General features: G+C 43.6%; 1 protein-coding gene across 1 annotated transcript; it reads left to right on the plus strand.

The window, feature by feature from the left end:
- Positions 1–15: 15 nt before the first annotated feature.
- Positions 16–25799, plus strand: mamdc4 (MAM domain containing 4; the record flags this gene model as incomplete). The annotated part of the gene is made up of 30 exons (XM_084483258.1): positions 16–78; positions 462–765; positions 2346–2435; positions 4135–4296; positions 4992–5117; positions 5715–5948; positions 6541–6666; positions 7758–7913; positions 8520–8623; positions 8809–8964; positions 9356–9446; positions 9707–9823; positions 10580–10678; positions 11354–11491; positions 11968–12107; positions 12351–12459; positions 12796–12900; positions 13473–13607; positions 14524–14651; positions 15819–16038; positions 17071–17208; positions 17757–17884; positions 18101–18191; positions 19549–19698; positions 19955–20080; positions 21230–21309; positions 21884–21986; positions 23721–23932; positions 24886–24954; positions 25758–25799. The coding sequence occupies exons 2-30, from the start codon at positions 711–713 to the stop codon at positions 25797–25799; spliced, it is 3630 nt and encodes a 1209-aa protein (XP_084339384.1). The 5' UTR covers positions 16–78; positions 462–710.
- Between the last annotated feature and the right edge of the window lie 233 nt (positions 25800–26032).

Below are 26032 nucleotides of genomic sequence, written 5' to 3' on the forward strand. Positions count from 1 at the left end.
TCCTCCTTCTTTCCAGTCTTCCGGTGTGAGACACATAACCTCTACCTGCTCCTGATGAACTGATTAATGACTAAATTGGTATGTGTTAATGACTAAATTACTTTGGATAAAATCATCGACTCAATATTAAATTGAACTGTCGGCCAAGCAACTTTCAATAAACGATTTAACCCAAACGTAGACATGATGCACATAGTAATAACCACTGCAAGTTGCTTTAGATAAAAGCTTCAGCCAAATCACTAACTAGTACATATAATGTAACCAATGGGATCAACAGATTTTTGGGTGCACAGTATGATAAGTCTTTCAAATATGTTAATCATTTTTTTTTGTACATCCTTATTATCATACCTTGATTATCACACGTGATAATCAAACATGAGTGGTTTTACGGCCACACTGACAAGTTGTGTATTCCCCATATTGTAATACCATATTATAATTCATATGTTGTTTAGGTTCATAGGGTGCAGAGGAGGTGGTGGTGTACGTGTTCGGCTGTAGCGTCAAACTTTCCATGTTAAGTGTCGGCCCTCAGGGGTTTTATGAGTTTACGAGGCCAGGTTGCAGATGTGTCGGATGTAAAGTCCACCTGTTATCGGGCGGAGGGACGGTCTACCGGACAGGGTCAGAGTGGAGCAGGAGCTGCTAGGTGGAAAGGAGAGCAGTGGAGAGCAGATCCTGGTTGAGGACGGAGTTGAAGGAAGATGGAGCTAGCGTGCACTCACACTGCCTTTATCCTCTTACTGACGTTCCAGTGGGGTGAGTCAGCACCTAGCCGCCTTATGGATCCTTTTTTTTTTTTTTTGTATTTTTATTGTTGTTAAAACAGATGTACAATGTCATACAGGTTGTAATGTTTCACAGTGGTTACAATTCTTTTGGCGACAGTGTACAATGTAACAAGAATTAGACAGCATTTTAACAATTTACATTTTTTTATTTTTATAAACCCCATCCAACCCTAACAATCCCTGTGTCGGTGAAGAAAAAAAATAAATAATAATAATAATAATAATACATATACAATTTTTTTAATAATAATTAATGATCCCAAGATGAAAGTACTTTACGTTGAAGCTTGTTTACTAATGAGAGGGGAGAGTTGCAAGTTTGTCAAAATAAACCAGTAAGGGGTCCCATACTTTGTACGCCTTATGGATCCTAATAGTTATAATATTTAATATTTATGAGGTTAACCAAGCGCAAGATTGTTTGTGTATTTTTTCGATTTGCTGCAAATGCATGTGATGTCACGTACAACGTCTTTCGGGACACTCCAGATTTAATTTATTTTCATTAAAAAAGTAGCCTATATGCTCTGGGAAATGAATGCTTGATTTATAGGTGTACAAAAAAGTTACTATGTATAGGAAATCAGAATGCATGTCCGTATTAGGGAAACACATTTCTCATGTTTAGGGTCAGAGATTTGGGGTCAGTATAACCTAAGGCAATTAATACGAAGCAAATTAAGAAAGATTAAAAAAAAATTATCTACAAAACTTTTTTAGCCAATTTACAGGCAAGAAATTGCATGTTTTTTCCTTTTACATACAGTATTTAATATAGTGTAAAAAGTGCTGTGTGTAAGATATTTGCTATCTGGTGTATGGTAAATGAATACACACACACACACACACACACACACACACACACACACACACGTGTACACTCAAAGTCATATCCTGTAATAAAGGCAGTAGTGCAGTAGATGATTCTGATAATCGGGCAACCTTTGGCAGGATGAAGGGACTTCATTTGGTTCACAGTGCCCTGCACCATTGGCCTTTGACCCTGTTACCAGGAGAGCACTGAGTTCCCCTATAGGGTGTTCCTTACATTTATGAGGAAGACTTTTTGTTGTACAGAATGGAATGTAAAAGTGATATCATATTTGAACTAGGTTATATTAACCACAGACAAAATCTGAATTTGGAAATTAAAGAAAACAAAATTCTGAGACTAAAGTCAGAATTCTGACTTTAATCTCACAGGCTAAAGGTTCTGTGAGGTTCATTAAAGGCTTCCTGTGAGGAACTAAGTTCAGGGGGAGTCACTTTGCAACATACAAGGTGGGAACCACAAACTGACCGAAGAAGTCAGATGTAAGCAAGTTTTTGCGTGAGGATTAGGGCCACCTGATTTTTTAAGAATTCTGACAAAAATCCTAATCCTCTTCAGTGCTTATTCAAAAAGAGCTTAAAGTTAATACTTATTTTAGATTCAAGTCATTAAGGAGAAAGGGGGTCCGAACAGGTACACTGCGGACATTGGGATTGGATCCCAGAACCTTTGGGTGGTGGATCGGACACCACTAACCACTTTACATCTCCACACAGCTGCAGGCGTCAAGGAAGGGTGCCTGGCCTCAAGTGTGAAGTGTGACTTCACATGTGACTGTAATGACTGTGGCGATGAAAGCTCCTGTGGTAAGATGAACCCCTTTTGTATTCAACTTTATTTGTTAGCTCTTGGAAAACAAAACAAAAGTAAATTTCCCACCAATATTTTGTAGGCTTGTGTATGAATAAACACTGTGGCCGTGTTAATGACTTTATTGTGTCCATTATATATCGGCCTATAGGCACCTCAATCAAGCTGATTTACTTTTTCGGTCAACACATCATTTGTATGTTTTGTAAAATCTTATTTTTTTAAAGGTCCCCTATACTACCACCCAGGTTTGAAGTTGAAAGTCATTACAATCCATTTTAAAACCGACACTACATGGCCCCGGTTCCTTTGGCTTCCTTCTTGCCTACCGGACCGAACCGGCAGCTCGGTGCAATATCCGAGCTGCATCTGTAATACGCGCCTTCCGGAGCACAGAAACCGCCACACACACCCTCACACACGTCATCCGTGCGCCTCTTGAGCTCCTCGACAATGGCGCATTATGGTCGCTCTGCCAAACAGATGAAAGATGGTTGTCGTCTACATTTTCACTACCTGTAACGCCCAGTTCGTACAAAGTTTGGATTATTGACTAACTTACCTGAAAAGCATTTGAAAACGAATCAAGAACAAATGGGTTAAGTTTGTGAATACACTTTTGGTAACTAGGCTTTAGAATAATTTATAGAAGAGGAGCAGTCTAGAAGTTTGCACTTGCTATTTATTCTGCTGTTCTACTTCGTTAAAGAATGCTTGATTCTGATTGGCCGGGAGGAGGACATTAACCCGGCAGGTTGCCCGCTGACTTGTCGGTTGTACTTGCTGCTGACTGAGCACAGCGTCATCAAATAGTAGATCAATACGCCGCTTGTATTTTTTTTCTATCACAGAAATTTCAAACATGAGGTCCATTGTAAAAATAAACCTTGTTTAAAAGAGTTTCTAAAATGTGTCGGAAATCTATCGGAGGGTCAGTCGATACATAGTTTCGCAAGCGAGATACAATGTAGCAACTACGTTATTAAACTAGTGATCAGATGCAGCCTTGTGTGGTTGCTATAGAAACTAATTAGCTACAGCTGAGCTAACGTTATTCACCGTAGTTCTAAAGGGGACTACTTTTTGAGGGAGATGAACTCAAACAGAGTATACATTTAATAAGCATGCAATACGAATAATAAAAAGCATAATTATGAAAGTATTTTAATTGTTTTATTATGTTGGCAAGCAAGAAGTAGAATAAACGGGATAATCACCTCAAGGCAGGGCAATGAACAGTTTGATATGATATGCCCGGCTCATGTAAGCCGTCCACGAGCTGGGCATATCAAACTGTTTATTGCCCTACCTCCGGTGATTATCCCTTACTTATTTACTAGTATCGTAACTGTTGAAGGATTGTAGTTGACTGTTTTTTTTATTAATTATTTATTAATGAATGTATTATTCAGTTTTTCTTGAATATTTTGTGGGATGGTCAACAGGGCTCAAGAGTTTTTCAATATTTCTTCCTTGCAAGTTTTTTCTTGCCCTCTGGAGGTCTAGGACTACGGGGGTGTCATAAATATATGATCTGTTAAACCCTTTGAGACTAACTGCGATGGAGGGCTTTACAAACACAATTTAATGGAATCGAAATCCGCATTCGGTTCCATCACCCTGCTAGTAGTCTTCAGAACCACGACGGTACCAGGATGGCCGCCCGGTGAATAAGGCCCGTTGATGTTTCCCTAGGCTACAGCGGGAAGAGCTTTGCGTGTACCTTTGATGAAGCTACCTCCTGTGGGTGGCAGCCCCTGTCCACTTCCTCCTACTACGTCTGGGAGGAGCACCAGAGAGGGGACACCCCACCCACCAGCGGGCCCTCCTCCGACTACACCACCGGCACCGCCTCAGGTGGAACATGTGACCTACTGAATCATGACAATGCAGTGACCCAATGGGGGCGGGCGATGTAGCATTGTGATGTAGTGACTTCATAAGAAACAACTTAGGAGTTTAAATAGTGATATAGTGACTTCATAAGAAACAACTTAGGAGTTTAAATAGTGATATAGTGACTTCATAAGAAACAACTTAGGAGTTAAAATAGTGATATAGTGACTTCATAAGAAACAACTTAGGAGTTTAAATAGTGATATAGTGACTTCATAAGAAACAACTTAGGAGTTTAAATAGTGATATAGTGACTTCATAAGAAACAACTTAGGAGTTTAAATAGTGATATAGTGACTTCATAAGAAACAACTTAGGAGTTTAAATAGTGATATAGTGACTTCATAAGAAACAACTTAGACGTTTAAAAAGTGATACTGTGACATCTTAGAAGTATGAATTGTGATGCAGTGATTTAAAAGCCAAAATAAATACTTAATAAGTAACAACAGGCTTCCTGTTGTAGTGAGTTAATAATCCAGTACAATCATAAATAATAGTACAATTAATAAACAAGCATTTGAAACAGGAAAACCAATCCACACAAAAATATTTACTTTCAGACACATAGACACATTTTATGACATTTCGTAGTTGGTGATGTGTCCATAATATATAATTAATGTTATTTATATTTATTGCGTGACGTTTGGTAGGTCGCTATATGGGCGTGAGTGCGGTGTCAGTCACCAGCCCCTTGACCACAACGCTGAGCTCACCCAAGATGACCAACACTGCTCCGACCTGCCGCCTGCGCCTCCGCTACTTCATCTGGGACGCAGGTATCAGGAAACACACACACACACGCACACACGCGCACACGCACACGCACACGTCACGCACTATACCGCTGTAGAACACAGGTATCAGGAACCACACACACACTGCTCTAGAACCTATAGATATCAAGAACCACACACACACTGCTCTAGAACCCAGGTATCAGGAACCACACACACACACACACACACACACACACACACACACCGCTCTAACCTAGGTATCAGGAACCACACACATACACACCGCTCTACCGTACTTGAGTACGGTATAGGGCAACTTGGCCTAGTGTGAGCGCGCCCTAAGAGTTGAACCAGCCTATTCTCATCAGACACAATCAGACTGAAACAAACCCTAAAGTTCTCAGCACTCATCTAAAGCATACCTTCTCTCTCTCATAACTGACCTTCTCTCTCTCTCTCTCTCTCTCATAACTGACCTTCTCTCTCTCTCTCTCTCTCTCTCTCTCTCTCTCTCTCTCTCTCTCTCATAACTGACCTTCTCTCTCTCTCTCTCTCTCTCTCTCTCATAACTGACCTTCTCTCTCTCTCTCTCTCTCTCATAACTGACCTTCTCTCTCTCTCTATAACCGCCTCTAGGACTGACGGGCCTGGGGCCGAATCCGCTGTGGGCGACTGTGTCACACGTGAACGGTTCGAGTCTGGAGGTGTGGCGGCCCGGCCACGCCAGTGTCGACGCCTGGAGGGAGGCCGACATTTTCCTGGGTCGCATCCCAACCGAATTCCGAATATCTCTGCACACCAAGCGCACCAACGGTCTCCGTGGCGACATCGCCGTGGACCAGCTGGAGTTCCTGGACTGCGCTCTGCCCGGTGAGTCACGTTTACCTGGGGTCACGTTTACATTATCTACATGAAGCTTAAATGACATTACGCTCTATTACGTTAGGTTACATTTATGTTGAGTTTAATTTACTTTGAGGTACTTTTAGGTTAAATGATGTTTACACTTAATGTATCATTGTAACAAAAATGACAAAACTTGATTTTGAAAAGCTGTTGCTAACACTCAATCAAAGTAGGGTAGGGCCCTACCATAACAACACATCAACTAGTTAGAGGAAGATATAGATCCATACAAAGAAAATGAACAACAATTCTTTCTGCTGTGTTTTACTGACTTATTGACAAATGGAATTGATGCTTTATTGTGATTTGTCTTATTGTGTTTTGTGTGTTTTAAATGTTAATTGTGGAACTTTTATGTTTATGCTGCTTTCTTGGCCAGGACTCCCTTGAAAAAGATATTTTAAATCTCAATGGGAAAATGTCCTGGTAAAATAAAGGTCAATAAATAATAAATAAAAAGCGCTATATATATGAGGACCATTTAGCTTTGTCATCGTGTAGTAATGATGAATGCTAGCGTCTCGTCCTCCTCTCCCCTGGGCCGTCTCTTCCTCAGCGCCGAACGCAGCAGGAGTCTGCGCAGAGGGCATGCTGCGGTGTGAGCGGGGGGGCTGTGTGGACCAGAGGCAGGTCTGCGACGGCACCGACGACTGTGGTGACAGCACTGACGAGCGGAACTGTGGTGAGGGATCAGCCCCTTACGATACGATACGATACAACTTTATTAATCCCCCGTAGGAGTAGGAAGTATAAAGTGTCCATTGTAAATTGTAAAGTGTAAAGTGGCTAAGTTCCGGATAAATTGGCTAAGTTCAAGGCAAAGTGGCTAAGTTCCAGAAATACAATGTAAACAAAGATGCAATGTGAACAGAGAGAAAAATAAAAAAGTGGCCCATCGTTTTGATTAGCAAGTGATGGGCTAATCAAAAAAAATTAAATTGGCGCCAACCATTTGTAAAAAAAAGTTGTGTAAAAAAAAAACAAAAACACTTGATAAGTAACAACAGGCTTCCTGTTGAAGTGAGTTAATAAATCAGTACAATAATAAATAATAGTACAATCAATAAACAAGCATTTGGGCCAACAATTTGTGTAAAAAGTTAACCTATCCCTAAAGTCAGAATTAAAGAATTGCAATTAAACAAGAATGAAGCGCAAACAAAGATTCTAGATAAAGGATTGAACGGAAAGGATAAAGCTTTTTAAGGTACCAGACGGCCCTGTTGTCCGGGTACAGAGCTGGCCCCGGTAATGTCCGTGAAGTTCCAAACGAGGGTGTAGTTATATCACAGTTCCAGATGTAATACCTCAGTGTGGCCAATAGATGTCCTCCTTAGTTTTGTTTTTTGCCTTTTATTTTTAACTTAGCTTTAACTTTAACTTAGCTACATTAGCGTAGTTAATTCTAAGATTTCCAGGCTAGCTCACTAGCTATTTAGCTAATCAAGCTAAATTGGTTGGAAAAACTAGCAAATACTACTTATTATTAAGCTTATAAGGTAAAGATAAATTTACAAATGATAGGTTTTGTACTTATTTTATGCTGCAATAAAAATCTGGTGATATATTTCATTATGGAGTTTTTAAAATCTTGGAGTAACTTAGTACAATTTGAGATGGGGAAACAATTCGAACACCAGGAAAATCATTGTGAGGACACAATGGTCCAGCGCGAATATAATGTAACATACAGATATTAAATCAACATTTGTGTGGTAGCAGATAGCTACATTCAAATTACTAAAAAGAGTCCTTTGACCACCTTGTCTGCAGAGGGCTACCAGGTATGTGACTTTGAGGACGGTCTGTGCGATTGGGACCTGAGATCTTTATCACCTCTGAAATGGACCCGGACCACTCAGAATGACATCTCCACCACCGAACCGCTCAAAGGGCCCGGCAGAGACCATTCCACCAACAGTGTCAAAGGTAAGCATCTCCTATAATCTGCGAATTTGCCTTATTCCTAATGATCGTCTTGTTTATCTGATTATTTATTTGAGTAAATTTAGGCTCAGGGTACAAATGTGTGGCTTTGAGTTTTTACTAGTGCTGTCAAACGATTAGAATATTTAATCCTGATTAATCGCATTAATGTCATAGTTAACTTGCGATTAATCGCAATTAATCACACATTTTTATCTATTCTAAATGTCCCTTGATTTCTTTTTGTCCCATTATTTTTTCTCATTTTAATGCTCTTATCAACATGGAATAGTGGATCGGCTTGCTCTGTTCAAATGTTTTTTTTATTGAAAACAACATTGCCATATACTGTAGTGTTCATTTTCACACTAACATTCTCACTCGGAGCAGTCATTCACACTTGGAACAATTAATCTCTCAGACAATGTAAAACTGTCCATCAATAAAAGGGTAAATATATTATATAATATATTTGAACAGAATTTTTAAAAAATAATAAGAATTAAAAACCTTACTGACACTGAAGCACGTAGTGAGATGATGGCTCGATGGACAGTTAGTATACTCACAGCGTGATCTGTGTTGCGTTTCTCCGCTATGTCATCACAGGTCACTTCCTGTACGTCACCATGCCCGAGGGGGTGGTGAAAGCAGATTGGGCGGCATTTCAAAGTCCACTCCTGGATCCCACCAACAGCACACACCCTTGCAAGGTGAACTCAAAACACCCACAAAAAACCAGTCTGTTCCGCCTTATTTGCGCATCCCTCGGACACGACCCTGACATCAAAGTCTGCAGCCATGGTAACGCTGTGTGTGTGTGTGTGTGTGTGTGTGTGTGTGTGCGTGTGCGCGTGCGTGCGTGCGTGTGTGCGTGTGTTTCCCCCCCTGACTCTAGCTGGTGATGTACAGCCATCAGTTTGGGCCGCAGGCCGGGGGTCTGGCCGTCCTGGTGGCAAGCTACAAGATCGAGCCGGTCTGGGAGCGGGGTGGGGACCTGGGGGACCTGTGGGTGAAGGCAGAGGTGGAGGTGGTGGCCAACACCACCTTCCAGGTGAGCGAAGCCCTCCTCCGGTCCAACAGGACTGTCTTAACACTGAAACTGAACTGGGTCTTATAGGGTTGTTTGCTTCCTCCTCACAGCAATGAGGGAGGGAGGGAGGGCGATAGGGAGGGAGGGAGGGCGATAGGGAGAGAGGGAGGGAAGGGGGCAGGGAGTGAGGGAGGAAGGGAGAGAGAACAGGAGTGAGGGAGGGAGGGAGAGAGGGAGAGAGGGAGGGAGGGAGGGAGAGAGGGGGGCAGGGAGTGAGGAAGGGAGGGAGAGAGAGAGAGAGAGAGAGAGAGAGAGAGAGAGAGAGAGAGAGAGAGAAAAGAGAGAGAGAGAGAGAGAGAGTTCCCCAGCTCAGTCTTCTCTTGTGCCCTCATTGCTCTCCTCTGTGTCTTAGATCCTGGTGATGGCAGCCATCAGGGATGCTGAGTATGGGGGTATCGGGGTGGACAGCTTGCGTCTGTCCCCCGGCTGTATCAGATCAACAGGTAGACCCCTCCACCGCACCTCCACCACCCCGAGCCCATTAGACACGAGACACGGCTCTCACCATTGGTTAATTATGACGACCAATCAGTCATTTTGTTTAGGGACATTCCAGTCCTATGTTTATGTTTGTGTTAGTAATGTATTGATATCTTTGAAAGTCCAACGATTGCAATAATCAATCATCAATCATTCAGAAAAAATATCGCAATATAGCATTATCAAAATTTCCATTAGTTAGTAATCTTTAGTTTTCTTCCAGGAAACCGGACGGATGTGACGGAATTCCCCTCTCCCCCTGAATCTCCCTGCATCGAGAGCAGAAAGATGTGTGACTTCAACACCGACTGCTCAAAGGACGCTGACGAAGACGAGTGTGGTGAGCTCCCAGACCTCTGGCCCTGGGCCTAGAAGATGATGATGAAGATGATGAAGGGTTGCTAATGAGTTGATGAGGCCCCATTTTACCACAAGGCTTCATGTGGATGAGCCACAAAAGGCTGTTGAGAATCTGCCTGATTGTGATTGTGATCACAAGTGGGCATGTCCACCCAGATGATGGATGGATCTGCCTACCAGTAATACATATAGCAGTAAAGATGATGATGATGAGATTACCAAATTCTTACTCTATTAGAGTCTTGAAACTCTCTAAATTATTTATATAGTCTATGTTTGTGACCGTGTGTACTAACCACATCCTCCTTTGGGGAAAACACAAACTGCCACTAAATAGACAAATGCAGGGTTTCAGAAAATACAAAATATACGAAAAGTCATGAACCTTTATTTTGTGTATTTCAAACAAATGTTTTTAAATGGACGGTGCTGACATCACTGTTGAGTATTTAGTTGAAATCAAATTTTTTTCTATGGAGAAATAATAAGATAACCCCAACGACTGAATTAAGGGTGGGGTCGAGTTTGTATCAGAACAGGTCAGGGGTCGTTCAGACTCTGTGAAGGGGGCTCACATTTTCATACATTTTTTGCGATTATTGCGTAACTTTTGTCGTAAAACACAAATGAAACATCATGAGGCCACGTTGCAGGGCAGGGAAAACTTAATCCGGCTGCTCCCACATATCCTGTCTTTGGTGCGTAATAACGACATGCCGTGCTCTTATTTTGGTAGGTGATTTCTACTACGATAAGGGCAGCTCTGGTTGGACGGACAGGAGCATTGGAAGTCAAGCCTGGAAGCTGCATAAGAATTCTAGCGCCGTCCCCAAAGGTACAAACAGCATGTCAGCCATTTTATGTCACTGTGTAAAGCAGGCATGTTGGGCCGTTCCGTGCGTTGTGATACAGCACTATTGGGTTTCATCTGGTAATTCCCCTCCCCTCTTTCTGTTCTCCCTGTTCCTTCTCCTGCCAATCGCTCTCTCTTTGTCTTATTGTCCCGCTATCTCTCCCAAAACCTCTCCCTCGCTCTCTATTTCTGTTCTCTCTCTCTCTCTCTCTCTCTCTCTCTCTCTCTCTCTCTCTCTCCTTGTTTTGCCTACCCCTCTCCCTCTCTATCTCCCTCTTTCTTTCTTTCTTTCTTACTTTTTCCCGCTCTCGTCTTGATAACCTCCTTTTCTCTCCTTCCCTCTAATTTCTCTATCTCTCTCTCTTTTTCTCTCCCTCTCCTCCTCTCCCTCTCTCCCTCTCTCTCCTCATGCCTTGCCTACCTCTCTCCCTCTCTCTCCTCATGTCTTGCCTACCTCTCTCCCTCTCTCTCCTCATGTCTTGCCTACCTCTCTCCCTCTCCCTCTCTCCCTCTCTCTCCTCATGTCTTGCCTACCTCTCTCCCTCTCTCCCTCTCCTCATGTCTTGTCTACCCCTCTCCCCCTCTCCCCCCCTCCCTCCCTCCCTCTCTCTCCTCATGTCTTGCCTACCTCTCTCGCTCTCTCTCTTCCTCCTGTAGAGGAGTACCTGTATGTCTCCGGGGCCCCTGGCCAGCAGCTGACGGACGCCCAATGCAGAACTCCTCCCCTGGGGCCCTCGGGACCGGCCTGCAGCCTCTCCTTCTCCTACGCCCTCACTGGGGCCCCCGACCACATCGGTACGCCAGCCCCCCCATGCACCACCGGTAGAGGGATGGCTGAGAGGGGTGGAGGTCTGGATGAATAGGATGGACAGTTACGGAAATATACAGAAAGGACCGAGGGGTGGAGAGAATGATGGCGATAGATGGATGGATGGATGGATGGATGGATGGATGTATGATAAAGAAAGCGAGATGAATGGAAGGAATTGATGAATACATGGCTGCATGGATGAATATTGAGAGAAAGATGGAGGTGCATGAAAGGAATTGATGAATACATGGATGAATCGATGGATGGATTGTATGTAGGGCGTTATAGATACGTGTTTCTGTCTTGTCTGTCTTTATACTTCAAGGTCATACGTTGTTTCTCGCTGTTCTACAAAACGTCATACTATAGAATTACATAGAATTACTCCTGAGTTGAATGCCAACTAGTCAGCTCTGCAGTTTTGTCTCCACCCACTCATTTTTCCTCCAATCACGTGCAGGAGACCTGTCAGTCCTGCTGATTGACAGATTGCGGGGCCCGTTGCCTAAGCTGTGGGAGTTCAGTGGGCGGACCGGCCCCGAGGAGACGGCCTGGCGCAAGGCCGAGGTGGCAGTTGGTCACCGAGAACATCGCTTCCAGGTGAACAATACAAACGTAAAGTAAATAAATAAAACAGACATGTACATGTCTGAGGGGACGGACGTCGCTCAGACCACGGTGACCTCGCTGCACCAGAGACAGACAGAGAGCGAGCAGTGCCGTGTGGTCCGTGGGAAGTTCCACTCCCGGTCCAAAGGTCCTGGTGGGCAGAACGCCTTTTTTTTTAATGCATTTTTTGAACGATTTTTTTGAATGCATTTTGATTTTTTTGTTCTCATCCAGCTGGCGTTTGAAGCCCGGGCCGCGACTCTGGGTCTGAACGCCACCATCCGAGTGAAAGACGTCCGCTTCCTCCGCTGCCACCCCAACGACCGGCCCTCCTCCCCCTCAGGTAGCACCCAGCGGCCCCCCCTCCTCCCCCCCACGCTGCCTCAGTGCCATGGGTCAACACGGTGGCTCTGCTGTACCATAGACCTCTGAAGAATAAGTCCCGTTCAAACGGCCTCCGAGGCTCCGGTTCCCTCGGTCAAATGTCTATGGGAGATAACAGGGTTTTTGAATGATCGTAGCTTTTACCTCTTCGCCACCTACAGAGTTTGTTATGTACGATCATTCATAAACCCTATGTTATCTCCCATAGACATTTGACCGAGGGAACCAGAGCCTCGGAGGCGGGACTTATTATTCTTCAGAGGTCTATCGTACTGAATTGTCTGTTTCCCGACAGGCCTGGCGTGTAACTTCGAGGACGGGCTGTGCGAATGGTACCAGGACCACAGTGATAACTTCGACTGGACGCTGCTCTCAGGAATGGACCACACCATCGGGGCCGGTAACAACAGGCTCACAACAAGAGATGGTCGTCTTGATGATGACAGAAGAACAATGATCACGATCATGACAAAAGATCATCCTAACAAAACGGACGATATTATAATTGATTTTATTTATTACGTTTTTGAATAATATTGTCAGCGCTTTTCAGCTTTTAGAAACAATTATAATTTACTACTGAGACGTTCACCAATATTCTGTCCTATTTCCAGTTAAAAGCCTGGTGGTATTTAAAATAATCAATAAATAACTAACCATACCTTACCCTCCAGGTAAGAGTCTGGTGATAGCTAAGCATACTAACATTAACCATAACTAACCAACCAGGTAAGAGTCTGGTGGTGGCTTAACTAATTAACTAACTAACCCTCCAGGTAGGAGTCTGGCAATAGCTAACTAACCCTAACAAACCCCCAGGTAAGACTGGTTGTGGCTAAACTAACTAACTAACCCTAACTAACCCCCAGTTAAGACTCTGGTGGTGGTTAAACTAACTTACTAACTAACTGACCCTCCAGGTAAGAGTCTGGTGGTGGCTAAACTAACTAACTAACCCTAACTAACCTCCAGGTACGAGTCTGGTGGTGGACCTGTGGGAGCCGTCTCTGCGGGGAAGCTCCGGTCGTCTGCTGTCCTTCCCCCAGCTGGCCTTCCCTACAGACCGCTGCCTGGCCTTCTACTACAAACTCTACGGCACGCAGACAGGTACAAGCACCAGGGCTCAGACACACAGACAGGTACAGACACCTGGGCTCTGACACACAGACAGGTACAGACACCTGGGCTCTGACACACAGACAGGTACAAGCACTACAGCTCAGACACACACAGGTACAAGCACTACAGCTCAGACACACAGACAGGTACAAGCACTACAGCTCAGACACACAGACAGGTACAAGCATTACAGCTCAGACACACAGACAGGTACAGACACCTGGGCTCAGACACACAGACAGGTACAGAGACCAAGGCTCTGACACACAGACAGGTACAAGCACCTGGGCTCAGACACGCAGACAGGTACAGACACCTGGGCTCAGACACGCAGACAGGTACAGACACCTGGGCTCAGACACACAGACAGGTACAAGCACCTGGGCTCAGACACACAGACAGGTACAGACACCTGGGCTCTGACACACAGACAGGTACAAGGTACTGAGGTTCACTGTTACCTTGAACCTGGAGATCCACCGGTGATGAACGCATGCAGACTGTTTCTCAAACGCTGGATTGTTTTTCAAATAATTTTCAAATACTTGGTTTGGATTATTTCGAAATGTTAGAGGAATTTCAGAATATTCAGAATGAATTAGCTTTTGGATTCATTTAAATTTGTCCAATTGAATGTTACAAAACAAAATGCCTCAAATGCATTTATAATTGGTGTACATGTTGATGAAACCAAATTCTCAGTTGCAGCCTTTCCTTTTCTTTCAATGGTTAATACCTTTTTTACATGAATGGATAAATTAATCATATAAAAATGATTTACATGAGTAATTAATTATCCAATTGCTCTCTTCTTGCAGCTATTGCAATAAAAAATAGACATAGTCATATTTTAAATTAATTCAAACGTGTCTTCCCATTACTGCCCTCCACCAATCACGTGCAGGCGTGTTGAATGTGAAAATGACGGACGGCTACGGCCACGAGGTGTTGCTATGGACACGCAGCGGAGCCCACGGAAACTTCTGGCATGAAGAACACTGCACAGTCCCTCACCAGCTCAGCAGTTTCCAGGTACGGCTGGAACTCACCTGTCTAGCACTATGTACCCAATTAAAGACCTGCATCCTCGGGTGAGGCTGTCGGTTTAGTTTAAAGGTCCCATGACGTGCCACCAGGTGTGAGTGTGATTCGCCGTCACAAGCCGTTTTGGAAATCTGCCCCTTATGACATCACAGGTGGGCGTGTCCACCTAGACGTGCTGCTGGATGGATCAGTCTACCGGCCCTACCCCAGTGGGACTGTAGCAAACGTTGCCCATCTATCCGTCACACGTCTAGGTGGACACGCCCACCTGAGCACCCATGACAGACAGAATTTCAAAACGGCTTGTAATGGCTAATCACACCGCACCTGGTGGCATTTAAGTATGATGATTGATGACAGGTTGTTCTGCTTCGTTCAGCACATTCTGAAAAACGTATTCATACGTTTTTCAGAATGTGCTGAACGAATGAACAGAATGTGCTGAACGTTTAGACTGCCTTCAAAGTGTGCCTTCAAAGCCTTCAAAGCAATCTAGAGTGCCTTCAAAGCAATCTATAATTATAAGTGATGATGACTATTACAAGTATTACTAAGATGTACCTTTGCAGTACACGGGAAGCCAAAGAGAACTTGATAGGAATTAACTAAGAACTAAGAACAAGTGTGAATAGTGTGGATGTCCGGTGAACTCGGCGAGACAGCGGTTTGTTTCTGAAGGCTTTCTGTGTCGTATTTCGTCGTTTCCATCGTACAAAAATCGGAAATGCGGGGTGCCCAGGTGGCTGACCAGGTAGAGCGGGTAACATATAGGCTCAGTGCTGAACGCAGCGACCCGGGGTTCGAGTCCGGCCGGTGGTCATTGGCTGCATGTCCTCCCCTCTATCTCCCATTCCATCTCTCTATCTCACTATAATAAAAGCATAAAACTGCAAAAGAAAATCGTCAAAAAAATAAAGAAAAATCGGAACACATTCCCCTCAGCATCTACTTTCGCTGCACACGTACTTTGTATCTTTATTGTATTTTATTTACTTTTATCCTGTGTTCTTCTACTGCTGCTGGGCTGTTGCAACAAACAAATCTCTCCTACGAGGGGGGGATCAATAAAGTCGTATCCTCACACGCCCGTATGTTTACACATCTCGTGTTTCCGCGGTAACCTCAAACGCCGCCCCCCCCCCCGTCTCCGTGCAGCTGGTGTTCGAGGCGCTGCGCTGGGGCTTCGACGGGCGCGTGGCCATCGACGACGTGGCCCTGCTGGAGCGGCCCTGTGGCATGCCGCGGCTCTGCTCCTTCGAGGGCCCGGTGTGCGGCTACACCAGCGCCGGGGACGTCCGCTGGGGCCACTGGAGCGGCCACGCGGCGGCCTCCAACGGGGGCCCCGAGGTGGACCACACACTGGAGACGGAGATGGGTGAGGAGGAGGGCCCGGGGAGAGCCTGCAGGGAGGGCGCCGCTCGTGGTTCTTTAGGATTTGGATGAGTTTGTGTGTTTGTTTTGTTTTGTTTGTTTGTGTTGTTTTGCGTTGTTTGCTTGTGTATGCACTGTGTGCACTCTTGTTGTGCTGTGACGCCTATCTGCTCCTTAATGAAATGAATGATTAATTAAAAGAAAATACAGACATTCAATTCAATTCAATTCAATTCAATTCAATTTCAATTTCAATTTCAATTCAATTTCAAATTCCAATTCCAATTCAATTAAATTTTATTTGCATAGCCCTTAATCACCATTACAGTCTCAAAGGGCTTAACAGGCCAAATATTCAATACACCCCCCTGACCCCAGCCCCCACACGGGCAAGAAAAAACTCCCTTAATGAGCAAGGAAGAAATCTTGAGCATACATAGCAACATACAGTCAATATAATGCCTCGCTAGTCGTCTCATCGACTCTTTTCACAGAGCGCCATCGTAGGTCTTTGTTATGTGTTACACTTATTATATTTATTTTATGTTTATTTATTATTATTTTCTGCTCCTTTTGTTAATCCAGGGCCAGTATATAGTAGGCTTATCTTGAGGCCTCTGTGAAATGATGTTTGATGTTGGTGATGTTTGTCAAAGGATGCTACGAAGTATTGTATCCTCCGGTAGCTCAGAACTAAACTGCCAATAAGGTGAACTCTTATTTAGCAGACACTTTTATCCAATGACACTTACAGTGAATAGTTGTGAGTTATGAGCAGTTAGTAACTAAACGAATGACCTGCATACAGAGTATACAGCGTGTATCACTGCGATAGAGCAGATGAAGTACTCACAGTGTGTATTGTGTGACAGAGCACATCCCCTCAGTACTCACGGTGTGTATTGTGTGACAGAGCACATCCCCTCAGTACTCACGGTGTGTATTGTGTGACAGAGCACGTCCCCTCAGTACTTGAGGTGTGTATTGTGAGACAGAGCACGTCCCCTCAGTACTCACGGTGTGTGTGGTCACCCAGGGTACTACATGATGGTGTACAGCGGTGTGGACGACCTCGGGCTGGACGGCCGCAGCACCCTGACCTCGCCGGTCCATCCGGGCTCCAGAGGCACCCAGTGTCTCCACTTCTGGTACCACATGGGAGGGAAAGACCCAGGTGAGGCACGCATACACACACACACACACACACACACACACACACACACATCCACACACATGCACATGCACACACATATGCACACACACATGTACACACGCGCGCACATGCACGCAAACACACACACACACTTGTAGAACATGGGCGAGAACACCCTTGTGCGGCACGCACACACATCCACACACACATGCACACAAACATGCACACACTCACGCACACACATACCCGCTCGCGCAAACACACTCACACACATACACACACGAATAGAACATGGGCGAGGACACCCTGGTGAGGCACCCACACATGCACACACATATGCGCACACAAACTCATGCACACAAACACGCTAACACACACGCAAACACACACACACACACACACACACACACTGTGGTACAACATTAGACACTTGTGTCTAAAACGTGTGTGTGTGTGTGTGTGTGTGTGTGTGTGTGTGTGTGTGTGTGTGTGTGTGTGTGTGTGTGTGTGTGTGTGTGTGTGTGTGTGTGTGTGTGTGTGTGTGTGTGTGTGTGTGTGTGCGTGCGAAGGCTTCTTCAGCGTGTACATGAAGCCGACGACGGGAGGAAGAGTGAAGCTCTTCTCTAACAGCCTCGACCAAGGAGATGTCTGGCGCCATGGCAACACCAACATCAGCAGCAACCTGGTGGACTGGCAGGTCAGTATACACACACACGCACACACACACACACACACACACACACACACACACACACACACACACACACACACACACACACACACACAATTCCCAAGGTGGATGTGTGTTGTGATGTGTGTGTGTGTGTAGAAAAAGAAGGTGTTTACATTAAACGTGGAACAGTGATGATTAGTACAAATGTCCAACACAAATGTGTGTATGATTTGCGTCCAGTTGGAGTTTGAGGTGGTCGGGGGAGGGGGCAAGGACACAACTGTTGCCGTTGACGACGTCTCCCTGCTGTCTCATCCGTGTGAGAGCGAAGGTTTGTTTTATTTGTGCTGTTTTTAAAATGATAAATGTATTTTATTCTGATTTCATTCCGTTTTAAGCTGCACCAACAGCAGGCTTGGATGGTACAGTATCTCTTAACGCTTTTCAATTCCATGACTACAAACAATATTCACTCAAAGTCATTCTCTGCACAATGAGTTTCTCAGTTTCTCAAAAAAAACCACATTCTAAATATCTTACTAGAAATTGTAATTGCGGAAATATACATTTCTAAATAGTAAAAGAGCAATTCAATGGTTATTTTTTAACCTTTGGTTTTGTGTTTTTGAATACAACGCATACACAAATAAAGAACATATCCAATATTGTACTTATAGGTAGGGCTACAGATAATCTCATTAAAAAGAACATCGGCGCTAAGCAATAACAGTACGAGCAGAGAGGAGTTCTGCATGGCAGAGTTCATTCCCCTCAGTCAGCCACGGTCAGTGAAACCAAGACATAATGAACCCCTCTGGGTGCGTCTGTTCCAGCTCCTTAATCAGCTCATGTGATGGGGGAGGGCACACATTCATATAAACATATAACACCACTATTTATTTGATTTATTTATCAACCTTTATCTTACCAGGCAAGAATTGCTTGAGATCAAATGACCTTTTTTTTTTCTCAAGCAAGGCCTGGCCATTTATGTCAAATCATTTGATAGAACAAAACAATAGCAACATTACAAACAATCAGAATCAAAGATTTATAAAAAGGTAACGATCAAGGAATGAGACAGTTAAACAGTTAAACAGGAACCGTTAACACCATGCAGAGCATTCAAGTGAAGTCGTCATGGTGAATGGTGAGAGTTCACCAGGGGTCCCACCCACACCAAGTAGGATCTGACCTCTCAGCCCCACTGTAGTTGTTGTGAACACTGAACAAAACACACACTGAGTGGACTGTGTTGGCGAGATGACATCACTTGTGTTAATGGTAGAAGGAAACTCATTATATTAGCAACTAGTTGGCAGAATGAAACCAGGATTTGCACTGAATATCAACGTGAATATTATAAACAATATTATGAGATGCATTGTCCCCCAGAATATAATATAAGAAAAATAATCCATATTCAGTTCTACTGATGTAATAATATTATGCTGTATACTTATATCGCATTATATTTAATAAAAAAAATTGCCTTGCTTCATATGAATTGTATTTATTTGTATTATTATTGCGTGGTGTTATATGAATTGTATGTAATTCTATAATTACATTGTATTATATTACCTATATTTAATTGTATTGCATCACTATATAGTATGAGCATGCTGTGTGTAACTATCATTGTGGTGCATTATATTGTGTTTCTAATTCCTGGTTGTAACGTCCAGGTTCCAAGTGTACCCTGGAGCAGGGCCTGTGTGGCTGGAGCAACACCAACCATCTGGACCGGGACAAGCTGGACTGGGACATCACCAGCAGGGAGACAGAAAAACACTACCACGTTCCCACGCACGACCACACACTGGGGACAGAGCGAGGTAGGGCGGCAATGGAGAGAGAGAGAGAGAGAGAGAGAGAGAGAGAGAGAGAGAGAGAGAGAGAGAGAGAGAGAGAGAGAGAGAGAGAGAGAGAGAGAGAGAGAGAGAGAGAGAGAGAGAGAGAGAGAGAGAGAGAGAGAGAGAGAGAGAGAGAGAGAGAGAGAGAGAGAGAGAGAGAGAGAGAGAGAGAGAGAGAGAGAGAGAGGTTTTTTAAGGTATGTATTTCCACCACTGACTTTCTGTTCCCATTGTACAGGTCACTTCCTGTTCTTTCCCAGCAGCAGTCGGACGCCAGCCAATCAGAATGCTTGGCTGGTGAGCGCCCATCTCCCGCCAACAAAGGGCACCTGTCTGTGGTTCTGGGCCCACAGACCCTCCTCTGGTAACTAACCGACAGAAAAACAAAATACACACTGGTTACTAACCAACAAACAAACACACACTAGTGACTAACACCAACGAACAAACACACACTCATAACTATTCAACAAACAAACAAATACAGACTAGCAACAAACCGATAAACACTGGAGACAAACCCAAACAAATACATAAACAAAAACACTTTTTTTAATATGGACTTGAAAGAACTATTATAAATAATTGCTGATCTAGAATACCTATTTGGTCATTTTGTTATAATAAGGGAAAGAAATTGAGGCTTCGAAACTGCCATTGCCTTTGTCAGGCGGTTTAAAATACTCTGCATTTCTGTCCGATGGATTCCTTCTGTGTGAAAGAGGCATGCTCTTCTGGCAGCAACGGTTCAGTTGAGGTGCTGCATCCACAGCTCCATCCACATGCACTGATGTGAGAGCATACAGTGTCGACTGTAGTTGGGGTCTCGACTAGTGATGGCTCGTTCGCGAACGAATCAGTTCGAACGAACGACTCTTTAACATGAACGAACCGACCTGATTCCCCGTTTCAGTTCGTCTCGTTCGTATCGTTCGTTCGCCGAGACTCGACTCCCAGCTCCACCCACCAGTCGCTGACTCGCGAGTCGCCGTTCGTTCACTGACTGTGTTTAGCGGTGAAGACTCGAGGACTGAGAAGTCACGAGAGCCAGCCGGGCAACAACGTCCCGATTCCGAACACGAAGCACTCCTCAGCTAAAAGGAACTTAGTTAATGTTGTGTTGATTGATGACCGTTTGCACCATTGCACGATCGTGATTCGTTTGAGAATGAGAACGAGGGAGGAGCTGAGTCTGACCGACTCGGCTGAGAATGTGCATTCGTGATTCGTTTGAACGAGAACGAGGGAGGAGCCGAATCTGACCGACTCAGTGACTGAGAATCATGATTCACCGCTACCGGAAATGCGAACGAAGGAACGAAGGAACGAAGGAACGAACAAAGGAACGAAGGAACGACTCTTCTTGGCGAACTGACCGACGCGAACTGATTCATTCAATCGAATCATGAAATCCACCACTAGTCTCGACTGTGTTAACATAAAGTCAAGACCCCCGAATGAATGCCCATCTTAAAGGTGTAGTCATGTCTTCCGCCTGTGTCGCCCCGTCCAGCGGACAACGTGCTGAAGGTGTGGAGGCTGACGGGGGTGAGCAATCTCTACCAGCTGCTGAAGGTGGAGGAGGTGGCGGGCGTATGATCAATATATAACGTATAGCATCACCTCCACCACAGCCATCAGGTTAGCACGCTAGCACACACACTATAGCGACACATGGGCACGCTAACACACACTATAGCAACGCATGATCAATATATAACGTATAGCATCACCTCCACCCACAGCCATCAGGTTAGCACGCTAGCACACACACTATAGCGACACATGGGCACGCTAACACACACTATAGCAACACATGATCAATATATAACGTATAGCATCACCTGGCTCCACCCACAGCTACCCGGTTAGCTCATGTTAGCAAAAACATGGTCAAATGCATCAATACAATATAGGCTCAAATGGATGCAAAATGAAATACGAATATATAATATATATAAGAACTACGGAGAAATATACAAACTAAATATTTAATGTGCATTAAAACATTTTATAATTTATCCATATTATCTATTTATATCTATTAAATCTACAAATATTACCTTCACAGTGGAAGGCAGTTAACACAAACGCAGCATAGCGATGAATAGTCCCACTCATGATGGTATGTGTTGCTGTCCTCCCACGAACCTGTTCTTGTCCCCAGATTGTGTTGGAGGGGGTCCGGGGCACTGCGGGGGTCCTGGCCCTGGATGACATCCAGTACACCGTGGGCACCAACTGTGAAGGCAGAGTCACCGACCCACAAGGTAGAAAACACAACCTCCCCTCTCCCTTCATAGTCAGGAAGTCAGCTTCAGCCAATTCTATTAATATCACAGGGCTGCATGTGCCTATTACACAAACAATGAGCTTTCTGTGTTGTAAAGGTGCAGAAATATTTAAAAAATATTTGAAAAAATAATTATTTTGAAAAAAAATAGAAATCTTTTTTAATTATCATCCACTCCTGAAATGTCAGTTGATCATTGACCTAATCCGTGTATACTTTATTCAGCTAATCTGAACTCTTTTTTTTCATCTTCTTCTTATGTTACTGTTATTTGTTATCTCATCACGGGATTGTTAACAATATTATCTCATCTCATCTCAATGTGTCTTATGTTTGAATGATATCTGACCGGACTCCATCTAAACTTATGTTTACTCATCACTTCTTATCATGTATATTTATGTTGTCTCAGCTTGCTCAACCTTACCTCAGCTTATCTGATCTGATCAAACGTTGTTATCTCACCTACGTTATCTTATATAATGTCATTTAATGTCTTGCTATCTTACATGCTTTCCCTCCTACCTACGATACGATACAACTTCATTAATCCCCCGTAGGAGAAATAAGTTTGTTGCAACAGCCCAGCAGCAGTAGAAGAACACAGCATAAAAAATAAATAAAATAAAAATACAAAGTACTAATGCAACAAAAATAGATGCTAAGGGAAAATGTAGGAGAAAAAGTAAGGAGAAGACAAGACAAACAGAACAAACAACAACAAATAGGGCAAACAAAATAGACGGTATAAACAGTATAAAATATAAATTATAAAAAAGTGTCAAGTATAAAGTGTAAGTTGTAAATCTAACCTTGCTTGCATGTCATTTCACATTATCTCCCTTACCACACATTACAACAGATTTTGCACTTTATTCACTTTATTCTGTTTTGGGCATTTCCTCCCAGTGCAAATATGTTTAAATGAGTTACTGAAAGCAGTGTTCTGAATCAATTAATCAATCAAATCAATTAATAATTATTAAACCTATGTTGCGAGTAATAGAGAAGAAAATATTTAAAATATTGTTGCAAGTGGCCTGTATGCATGGCCTTCACATGGTTTTTGCAAAGCTGTACATGTCTTAAAGATATTGATGTGGATGTTTCCATCATTCTCATATTATGTCTGTTTTTTACATTTTACATTTATTACAGTGCAAATATGTTTTTAAATGAGTTTCTGAAAGCAGTGTTTTGAGATGGGATATAGGCCTATGTAATTATAATTTGTAAGCCCATTTTGCAAATATAACAACAAAAAAACTTTCAAATGTTGATGCATGATTGTGGACTATATGGAAATAATACAATTCCAAAGTCTTCTGGAAATGTTTTTGGTCACGGTGTCATAATTCAGCTTAATACTTTTGATTTGATTTGATTTGATTCAATTTATTTCAGACATATCGAAAATACAAAACGAAAACGAAAAGCATGAAAATACAATAAACAAAAACAAAAAAATGTATTTAAATTATTTCACAAAAAAGAAAAAAGAAAACAAATTACATATATTAATATGATATGCCTGAAAAGGAGTAGGAAGAAGTGTAAACTTATTTAAACCTACCCCTTTTTCACAATACTCAATATATTGTTGCTTATGGCACACTCATTAACGAGAAAATGTCAAGCTGGCGCTGCATGTTGAAGAGGTTGCTGGTTCTTGCCGTAGAGCTCTCCCTCATTAACCCGGGTTGTTGTGTAGCCGGGGGCGAGGAAGACAGCTACGCCGGGGGCGTCGCCGCGTCCGTCATCGTGTTTCTGCTCCTGCTGGCCACGCTGGCCGGCCTCCTGGTCTGCTACCTGCGCACCAGCGAGACGGCCAACCAGCTCATCCGCGGCCAGTCCGCCCGACAACCGGACGCCTCCTCCTCCGCGGGCGGCAAAGGCATCGTCAACGCGGTGTACGATCCGGAGGTGAGAGTCGCTTCAAATGGACCTCCTCTTGGGAATGAATTGTAATGAGATTACTTTACTCGTTACTGTATTCTAAAAGTAACAAACCCAGCCGACATACAGTACGTATCGCAATGCATCGTATCCGCACTCAAACAACATAGTAACATGGTATCGTGGGGTCCTGCCGATTCTTCAACCACACAGTGGTCAGAATGTTTCACCCCCCAGGGTAAAAGGTACTGGGTTTGATCCCCAAAAACCTTGACAGCCTTCCCTGCAGACATCCATGATGCCAGACGCCCAAACCCCTACTAGCACGGGAATGCCGTCTTCAAATGAATCCCTGTGCGTGGCTTAAACCGTCTGTTAAATAACAAAATACTCAAAGCTCAAATGAGTGGAGGGCTGGTTCGTTAGACGTACAGATTTTGTTTTCAGTCTATTCTTTAGCTAACCCTGTGAGGCAAGCAAGAACACGTCGCCTGTGCTGCTGCTAATCCACTGCACTTCTCTTTTGACACATTGGAACAAACTGTTCCAGACATCTGTCTGTGTGCTCCAAACACCTATTTCACATCAGTGGATCATAGATCTGTTTAATCATTGGTAGTTCTCAGTGGTTCATCATTATTGTATAGTTGTTTCTAGTTCTGTTTAATCATTGGTGGTTATCAGTTGTTCATCATTATTGTATAGTTGTTTCTAGTTCTGTTTAATCATTGGTGGTTATCAGTTGTTCATCATTATTGTATAGTTATTTCTAGTTCTGTTTAATCATTGGTGGTTATCAGTAGTTTATCATTATTTTACAGTTGTTCTCAGTTAATATGGTTCCTGTATTTATGACATTTAAGAGTTGTGCATGAGGTCACCTCACCTCATGCGACGCTATAAGTACACCTCATTGAGGTGTAATTACAGAGTTAAAAGATATGACATAATACAAAACGTAATTGGATTAATTTCCTCAGGATCGTGTGACGGTTCCACCAGTTCAGAACCATCCCATGGCTGCGGGCTTCAACAACGTGCTACCCTCTGTGAGTACGGCAGCAGGGGGCGGCTCAGGGTGTCCTTAGGTATTAGAACCTCAATCAAGGGATCAAATCATCAATTTGATTGACAAGTAACCGCCTTTCTTTTTACTTTGTATAAAACTTTGTACAATGTGAGCATTGTGTTCTGTGGCCCGGGCGTCTTATTCTGTGCCCCTACCTGGGCCGCCCCTACTGAGTTTAACACAAAACCTGTCTGCAAACATGATTACATTTTGTTTATTTTATGTCCCTACAACCAGGAAGCCAAGATTAAGCAAGTTTCCATAAACTAGGTCACCACCATTTTTTACTTTGAGCAGACTTTGAAAATGTTCGAGAAAATGAAGGCAACGTTCAGTCGTTAGATGTATTCGATTCAGTATTAAATGAATTCTGTGCTCAGATTAAACATACTATATCCTTTGGACCGTCCAGAGGATATGTTTAACATTACAATAATTGTGGTGACAATTATGTGGACCAAAGGTGGGGCTTGACAAAAGACCAGACAAGGACAAAGACAAGAGACCCACTGCGCTATTGGCTCATAAGCGTCATAAAGAACCCAAATATGGCAGTTGAAATCCACCGCCATACATAGAAATAATGTGGTCAGTTTGTTCCGAAATTCGAAATTCGAAATTCGAAATTCAGACTTCGGGTTCAGAATAGATTTGCGAAGAGAAGACGCCAGAAGCTACGGGAACATCAGTTTGTGTGCACCGCTGCAGATCTTTCAATCATTTTTTTTATATTTACGTTAACATAATTAAAACTAAATGTTAAAAGTTGCATTTTCTCCGCAGGCCCCGGAGACCTTCAGGGAGCAGCAGGAGGTGGAGGCATGAGGGGGAGGGGAGAGGGAGGGTTGCCACTTGAAGGTGGCCGAAGAAAGCAAGGCGATATCACAGCAGCAGAACTGCTTGTGTCGTCGTGGTACAGACACACACACATACAGATACACACACACACACACACACACACACACACACACACACACACACACACACACACACAAGCATATTAGCAGTGTGGTCGATGACGTACGTGTCTGCCACACTGAGAGCTAATGCCAACAGGC

The sequence above is a fragment of the Micromesistius poutassou genome (assembly GCF_964030765.1).
Source record: "Micromesistius poutassou genome assembly, chromosome: 18".
NCBI classification, from domain to species: domain Eukaryota; kingdom Metazoa; phylum Chordata; class Actinopteri; order Gadiformes; family Gadidae; genus Micromesistius; species Micromesistius poutassou.